The sequence below is a fragment of the Falco rusticolus genome, chromosome 2 (assembly GCF_015220075.1).
Source record: "Falco rusticolus isolate bFalRus1 chromosome 2, bFalRus1.pri, whole genome shotgun sequence".
In the NCBI taxonomy this organism is placed as follows: Eukaryota; Metazoa; Chordata; class Aves; order Falconiformes; family Falconidae; genus Falco; species Falco rusticolus.
The window spans coordinates 1-8594 of record NC_051188.1 but is presented as its reverse complement, the minus strand read 5'-3'; the positions used below and the strand labels follow the sequence as shown (position 1 = coordinate 8594).

Below are 8594 nucleotides of genomic sequence, written 5' to 3'. Positions count from 1 at the left end.
TTCCGCTCCGCGGGGCGACTGGCCTGGACCGGCCGCCCGCGCGTGGGATCCCGGGCCCCGGCGGCCCGGCCCGGCCTGGCCGTCCCCCTCCCGGCGGACCCGCGAGCGCGAGGGGTCCCAGGGCACGTCGCCACGGCAACGGGCAGCCTCTGCGCGGTAAGCGGAGGGGCGGGGGGAGAAGGGCGGAGCTCCCCGGGACAGGGTGCGGGGCGCCAGGGTCAGGATGCGGAGCTCCTGGGGACAACGTGCGGGGCTCGCCGCGGCAGGGTGCGAAGCTCCCGGGGACAAGGTGCGGGGTTCCCCGGGGCAGGGTGCGGGGCTCCCGGGGCGGAGGGCAGAGCCCGGCGCAACGGCACCCCCAGGCGTTGTGCACATGCTCCGCTCCCTGTGCGGCCAGTTGGAGCGGGGCTGGCGCTGGGTGGCTGTTGGGGACACGGCTTCTCGAGGGTGGACAAGCTGTAAGTGCCGCGGCCAGACAGGCAGGGCCATGAGGGTGTCTGTGCTTGGAAGTGGTGGATGTTTCATCTCTTTAGGCTTTGTACTAGCAGTTGTAGAGGAGCCATAGCAGCCTGAGCTATGTAAGATGTTAGGTTCCATATTTGTCACTGCTAGTCGTAGCAAGTGATGCAAGTGTTCATCAGTTAGTCTGGATCTGATTGGAGATTTCAGATGTCTCATTCGGGAAAAAGTCTGCTCACAGACATAGGTGCTGCCAAAGATGGTTGCAATTTTGAGTGCGTGGTTCCTGAGATTATGATATGTCTCTGAGGGGAGAGATGCATAGAAATTAGTAAGGCTGCTTGATTTGAATGTATCTTTCAGCGAGTCACAAGTCTGTAGTTCGGCCAATTCCATTTGGTAAATCAGATCAACAGTTTCAGTGTCAACAGAAAATGGGTTCTGGATAAGATGTATGTGCTGTACATGGAGACGAAGCTCTTTAAATCTAGTTTGAAACTCCTTTTGCAACATTTCTAGTACATCCATACATGTTTTGTTTGGGAATGCAACTGCTGGTTTTTCTGCAGACAGGTTTTGAGTTGTGGGGAGATGGCAGAAGTTTTCCTCCTTTACTTGGTTAATGAGCAGGTCTAATTTGACTTGGAACGCTTTCACATGTGAATACATATCACAGATGAGCTTCCCCTTTCCTTGAAGTTGGACATTGAAATTGTTGAGTAGCTCTGTTACATCTGTCAGAAACGCAAGGTGCCATTTCCATTCTGCATCTTTGAGCTCTGGTACTTCTTTGTTTTTAGAAAGCACAAAATCATAAACCTGTGGAAGGAAGTCATAAAATCGTGTCAAAACTCTCCCTCGACTCAGCCAACAGACTTCTGTGTGGTACAGAATACCTTCATAGGCAACATTTAGCTCAGACAAATTCCTGAAACTGTCTGTGGTTTAGTGCATGAGCTCTAATGAAGTTAACACAAGAAACCACAATTTTCATGACAGAGTCCAGCTTCAGTGATTTACAACACAGGGCTTGTTGGTGGATGATGCAGTGTTATGGCTATTGGATGTGAATGGTTGCGTTTGTCCATCTCTTTGTTAATGTGTGCAAACCACTCCTTTCATGGACCCCACCATGCTAGGAGCACCATCAGTTGTCACACTGAATAGTTTACCCCAGTCCAGCTCCAAATCATTCATAGTCTGGCAAACTTTCTCATAGATATCCTCTCCTATAGTTGTTCCTTTGATGCTTTTCAGTGCAGCAAGCTCCTCTGTGACTTCGAAAGAATCATTTGTCCCACAAATGAAAATTAGAAGTTGTGCAGAATCATGAACATCATTGCTTTTGTCGAGTGCCAATGAGAAATAGCAAAGTTTTTTTGAGGAGTTTTGCAACTACAGATTCAAATTTTCCCCCATTTCTTCAATCCTTAGTGTAATTGTAGGTCCTGAAAGACTCACTGTACTAAATAAATCCGCCTTCTCTGGACACATCTCTTTAGCCGCAGAAAGAAGGCATTCTTTAACAAATTCTCCCTCTATGAATGCTCTGCAAGTGCACGCTATGAGCTTGGCAACTTGATAGCTTGCTCGAAGTGATGATATATTGAGCTGCTTTTGCTTCACAAAAGTATTTTGCTGAGTTGTCAATCCATGTTTTATTCTTAATATTTTATCTTTTCTTACTTGTCCGACCAAAGAATCATATTTATCTTTATGTTGAGTTTCGTAGTGTCGATGCAAATTGTATTCCTTGAACACAGGCACTGAATTCTGGGCTCTGAAACAGCTCTTTCTTTGTACTCCGTGAAAAAATAATCAGAAGTCCACTTTTCTTGGAACACCCCACACTCGGAGTCAACTTTTCTTTTTTTTGACATCAGAAGTCCACATTTCTTGGAACACCCCACACTCGGAGTCAACTTTTCTTTTTTTTGACATCAGAAGTCCACATTTCTTGGAACACCCCGCACTCGGATTCAATTTTTCTTTTTTTTGCCATGCTGGTGCGCGCGCTTCCCACTGGTGCTGGCTTGCTTGTCCTGCCCGGGAGCTGGAGGGAGGGAGAGACGGGGGAGCCGCCCCCCTCCTCAGCCCGGCCGCGCAGTCCGGACAGGGTGGCCAGAAGGGACTGAAGGGACTTTGCCGCGCCGGGGCTCTGGCGACTCACCCGAGTTGGCTGGGCCTCGCAGTGCAGAGGCTGCCGGCTGAGCTTGCCCGGCAGAGGAGATGCCCGCGCCTCTCGCCCGCCGCGCACCGCAGAGGAGGAGGAGGAGGAGGCGGGCTACGGAGGCCGGCATGGATGAAGGGGCAGGCAGTCATCTGCGGCTTCTTGGCTTCTTGGTTCTACGGCGGGCGTGTGTCTGTAAATACCGGTGGGCCGGACTGAGGAACCTGGGGGGCCGTATCCAGCCCGTGGGCCGTAGTTTGAGGACCCCTGCTCTATGTGTTTTGGTAAAGCATTTAGAAGAGGAATTAAATTATTTAAACTAACCCTGGTACTGAATTGGAAATTATAATTAAAAAACATACCTGCACTGTGGCAAAATACATAGATACACTGTTCATGGTGGGTGGGTTTTTTTTGTTTTTAATGATTTACACAAATGAGTAAAGTGCTTCGTATGCGAAACTATATTAGGAGTCATCTGAAAATACTGAGAAAAATAAAATATTGTGGAGGCAATATTGAGGCAAAACCCATCACTCGGATGCCTGGAAAAGGCAAGAGCACGCCTGCAGTCCCGGCAGTGAGGCTGTGAAGAGGCTGTGTAAGGACACTGGTGATGACTAATACGTTGTCCTCTCTAGATGCAGACTTGTGTGGTTTGCAGCAAAACAAAACAGCACGTCAGCACAGGATACGGATGCATTTCCACAAGTCATGACAAAACGAGCTGGTTTGCCTTTACAATTCATTTAACAAAGCCGTGGGGGTCCCGGTCCCGGGGGTCCCGGTCCCGGGGTCCCAGTCCTGGTCCCGATCCCGGTCTGAGCCCTGTGGTTCCCGGTCCCGGCCCAGTCCGAGCCACAGGGGTCACTATCCCGGGGTTCCCGGTCCCAGTCTAGGTCTCGAGCCCTAGTCCCGTGAGTCCCGGTCCGAGCCCGGGGGTCCTTGTCCCGGTCCCAGTCTCGAGCCCTAGTCCCGTGAGTCCTGGTCCGAGCCCGAGGGTCCTTGTCCTGCTCCCGGTCCCGAGCCGCAGGGGTCCCGGTCCTGGGAGTCGCAGTCCTGGTCTGAGCCGCACGGGACCCCGGTCCCGGTCGTCTATATCCTGAGCCATGGGTGTCCCGGTCCCAGTTCCAGTCCCGAGCCGCAGGGGTCCCGGTCCCTGCCGTGGGGATCCTGGTCCCTGTCCCAGGCCGCAGTGGTCCCGGTGGTCCCAGTCCCAGCGGACCTGGTTTCGGTCCTGGCCTGAGCCGCTAAGGTCCCGGTCCTGAGCCGCAGGGGTGCCAGTCCCGGCTGTCCTGGTCCTGATCCCGAGCCACGGGGGTCCCTGTCCCAAGCCGCGGTGGTCCCGGTCCCGGTGGTCCCGGTCCTGGAGGTCCTGGTTTCGGTCCCAGCCTGAAGCTGCGGGGGTGCCGGACCCAGACCCGGTCCCGAGCCGTGCGGGTCCCGGTCCCGGGGCTCCAGGTCTTGGTCTTGGTGCGAGACGCAGAGGGTCCTGGTCCTCGGAGGTCCCAGTCAGTCCTGGTCCCTGATCTGAGCTGCAGGATTCCCCGTTCTGGCGGTCCCAGTCCTGGTCCCCGTTTGTGCCGCGGGGGTCCCAGTCTTGGGCCCTGATCCGAGCCGCGGGGATCCCTGTCCCGGTCCGAGCCGTGGGGGTCTCGGTTCAAGGGGTATTGGTCCCGGTCCCAGCCGCAGGGGTCCCGGTCCCTGGTCCGAGCCGCGGGGGTCTGGTCCAGGATTCTTGGCCCCAGTCCCAGTCCGAGCCGCGGGGGTCCCGGTCCCAGGGGTATTGGTCTCGGTCCCGGTCCGAGCCGTGGGGGTCCCGGTCCCCAGGTTCTTGATCCCGGTCCGGGTCCGAGCCACGGGGATCCCGGTCCCGGTTCCAGTTCGAGCCGCATTGGTCCCGGTGCCGAGGCTCCCGGACCCAGACCTGAGTCCGAGCTGCGTAGGTCCCGGTCCCGGGCGTCGCGGTTGCAGTCCCGGTCGGAGCCGCAGGGGTCCCGGTCCCGGGCGTCCCCTTTTCAGACCCTGGTCCGAGCTGTGGGGGTCCGGTCCCAGTCTTGGTCCCGGTCCCGGTCCGAGCCTTGAGGGTCCCGGTCAGAGCCGTGGGGGTCCCGGTCCTGGGCGTCCCCTTTTCAGTCCCTGGTCCGAGCTGCATGGGTCCGGTCCCAGGAGTCTTGGTCTCAGTCCCGGTCGGAGCCTTGGGGGTCCCGGTCCTGGGCGTCGCGGTCGCGGTCCCGGTCAGAGCCGGGGGGGTCCCAGTCCTGGGCGTCCCGTTCGCGGTCCCGGTCCCAAGCCATAGAGGTCCCGGACTGGGGGTCCCGGTCCTGGTCCTGAGCCGTGGGGGTCCCGGTCCCCAGGGTCCCTGTCCAAGTCCTTAGCCGTGGGGGTCAAGGTCTCAGGGGTCCTGGTGCCGGCCTCGAACCGCTAGAGTCCTGGTCCCCGGGGTCCCGATTCTGGCCCCGGTCCCAAGCTATGGGGGTCCCGGTCCCGGTTGGAGCTGCGGGGGTCCCGGTTCTGGGTGTCCCGTTCGTGGTCCCGGTCCCAAGCCACAGGGGTCTCGGCCCGGGGGTCCCTTTCCCGGGCGTCCCCTTTTCAGTCCCTGGTCCGAGCTGCGGGGGTCCGGTCCCAGGAGTCTTGGTCCCGGTCCCGGTCAGAGCCGCGGGGTTCCCGGTCCTGGGCATCCCGTTCGCGGTCCCAGTCCCAAGCCACAAGGGTCCCGGCCTGGGGGTCCCGGTTCTGGTCCCGAGCTGTGGGGGTCCCGGCCCCGGAGGTCTTGGTCCCGGTCCCGGTCCAAGCCACGTGGGTCCCGGTGGTCCCAGTCCCAGTCCTGAGCTGCGAGAATCCCGGTCCCGGTCCAAGCCGCGGGGGTCCGGTCCCGGAGCCTTGGCCCTAGTCCCGGTCTGACCCGCGGGGGTCCCGGTCCAGGGGTATTGGTCCCGGTCCTGGTCCGAGCCGCGGGGGTCTCGGTTCCGAGGGTCCTGGTCCCAGTCCCTAGCCGCGGGCGTCACCGTCTGTGGGGTCCCTGTCCCGGTCCAGGTCTCGAGTTGCGCGGGTCCCGGTGCCCGGGGTCCCTGTCCTGTACCGCGGGGATCCCGATCCTGGGGGTCCCGGTCCTGGTCGTTAGCCACAGGGGTCCCGGTCCCCGGTGCCCGGGGTCCCGGTCCCGAGCGGCGGGGCTCCCGGTGCCCGGGGTCTCGGTCCCGAGCGGCGGGGCTCCCGGTGCCCGGGGTCTCGGCTCCCATCTGCGGGGGTCCCGGTTCCGGGGGTCTCGGTCCCGATCCCTGGTATGAGCCGCAGGGGTCCCGTCGCCGGGTTCTTGAACCCGGTCCGGGTCCGAGCAGCGGAGGTCCCGGTCGCGGTCCTGGTCGGAGCCGCGGGAGTTCCGGTCTAGGTCCCGGTCGGAGCCGCGGGGGTGCTGGTCACGGTCGGAGCCTTGGGGGTCCCGGTCGCGGTCGGAGCCGCGGGCGTCCCGGTCGCGGTCCCCGTCCCGGTCGCGGTCCCGTTCGGAGCCGCGGGGGTCCCGTTCCCGGGCGTCCTGGTCGCGGTCTCGGTTCGAGCCGCGGGGGTCCCGTTCCCGGGCGTCCCGGTCGCGGTCCCGGTCGGAGCGTGTCCGAGTGGGGGGGAAATTAAACCGTGGAGGGGCGCAGCCGCTCTGCACCCCGCGGTCCCCAGGTGGGGGCTTGTCGCCAGGGGCGGGGCCGTTGCAGCAGCGAGCACCCGCGGGCTGCGTTTGTCCCGGGGTTGCAACGGCGCGGCAGCTCCGTACTCCCGTGCCAAGCACGCTCTGGCAACGTGCTCGGGGGACGGCAGCGGCGCCTCCTTACCGGGAGGCAGCAGCGGGCGCCGCGGCACCACCCCGCAGGCTGCGCGGGATCGCGGTGCCGTTAACGGCGGCCGGCAGCGCCGACTGGGGAGGCGCCACCGCGCATGCGCGTCGCAGCACCGATTTTTGGCCGCCGGGTCACAGCAGCAGCGCTCCCCCAACCGGGCGGGTGCAGTAGCCGCTTTTGGTCGCCAGGTGGCAGCAACGGCCCACCAACCCTGTGCGGTGCACTGGCTGGGCGAGCACTGGGCCGGGTCACAGCCCAGTTTACGCCACCGGACCCCGGGAGTGCTCGCTGCGGCTGCGGGGTGCCCTTCCCCCTGCCCTTTGCCCACTCGCAGCCCGGGCATTCATACTTATTGCCTCCGTATGCAAAAGCACCCACGTGGCTCAAGCTGTTAAATCCTTTCCGTATGATGCATTCCGTTTTGCTGTGGGAACTAGGGGTGCATTTGCTCTGTTTGCATTTGGAAGCATCTGTTAGTAACAGCAATTTTAAATGTATATTTTTTTAAATAGGAGAGATTTTGCAGGAGTGCACTTTTTGACTGGGAAAAAGCGAGTGGTGTGAATGTGTAGCTTAGGAGGTTTTCCCCTGCACAAGTAAGCCATTATGAGCTGTTGCACGATTTAACCTCTTGTGTTCAGAGCCGCTCCCTGCGACGGGAAAGTGAGCCGCTACCGGAGTGAAGGGGTGCAGAGCACGCGGCAGGGCTGAAAGGTGGGACAAGGGAGCGGGGTCTTTCCTCCTCCTGCCTCCCTCCCTCCCCCCCACCCGCCGCCCGCCCCCCGCCCCCCGGCAGCGGGTACCCTCCGGCGAGGATTTGCTTTCCGCCGTGCCAGCCGCTCGCAGGGGCAGCTCGGTTGCTCTCGGCAGGGCGTCTGTAAGCAAGTGCAGCGCCTTGCAGGGCGGGGTCAGCGGCGGGCCGGGGGGCTGTGACACCGAGCGGCAGCTGCTCTCGGCCAGCAGCTTCGCCTCGGGACCGAGCCCCCCCCAGGCAGCCGCTGTGGGCACAGCCCGCACCCCGCGGGCGGCCCCCGCAGAGCCCCGGGGCCGGCAGGCTGAGGGGAGCCCGCGGCGGCACCGAGCCCCGGCCCGGCGCGGAACGGCAGCCCAGCCCCCGCCCGCCGCGGCTCTGAACGGGCGGCTGGTGCTTCTTCTCGTGGTGGTGCTTCTCACTTTGCCCTGGTAGCCATGTGGAGCGCACCACAAGAGCTGTGCTGCCCGCTTTCTGGGGCGAGATGCGGAACCGCGGCCTTTTGCACTTGTCCGCAGCCAAAATGCTGCGTAAGCCTGGTTTTGGCTAGCTAACGACTGTGAAGTCGTTCTCGAAGCAAGTGGTGGAGTCATAGTATACTACTGTGTGTGGGTGAGTGTCCCACAACCCAGGGGAAAAGTGTCTGAGCTGCAGCAACTAGCAAACTAGTTGTCCAATACAACAGTTGAAGGGAAAGCCTCGCGCTTCCCCTGTTCCAGCCCTGCAGTCCTGCTACTGCTTGTTGTGTTTGGTGAGCATAAGGACCGCTGAGCTGGCTGGAATTGACTGAAATAAGGACTGGTTGAGCTGACCAAATAGCGAGTCTCCCCTAGAAAAAGACCATTACTATAGTTATACAGCAAACACCCTAAAAATCATTCTTCTTGTTAAGTTTTGTAATACATATATTTATATATAAAGAAATATTTAAAGAACTGTATAGATCTGTGCTAGAAAACCTAGGACATCTACTTACAGGTAGTACAGTAGAACCCCTTCTTACTGATTCAAAACAATCCATCCAAGACACAAGCTGAGGAAAAACTTCTGCTGTTTTTGAGTCGGTTACTGTACTCTGTCAGCAGCACATTGCTGGAGACAGAAGAGAAGAATTAATGTCTTCTGGAAGAATACAGTGTCCAACAGAAACGCAAACCCAGCATCACTAAATTTGCACCCCAATCTAGAATGTTAACTGTGTCCTCAGCAGCATCAAAACAGGTTTGCAAATGCACGAAATTTATAACTATTGCATGTATTCTTGTGATGACGTAATGAAAATAAAAAGGCATACCCAGTGACTAATGTTCACTCTGATTGAATACTTATTTCCATTGAATTTTAAACTCACTAGGTGAAAAACTTGCTCAACTTTTTTTTTTTT

General features: G+C 59.3%; 1 protein-coding gene across 1 annotated transcript; it reads right to left on the bottom strand.

Annotated features, from left to right (window-relative positions):
- Window positions 1–4893: 4893 nt before the first annotated feature.
- LOC119143346 (uncharacterized protein DDB_G0284459-like) lies at window positions 4894–6449 on the bottom strand (the record flags this gene model as incomplete). The annotated part of the gene is made up of 1 exon (XM_037377525.1): window positions 4894–6449. A coding segment is annotated over one exon (816 nt), but the record flags the coding sequence as incomplete, so codon positions are not given.
- Between the last annotated feature and the right edge of the window lie 2145 nt (window positions 6450–8594).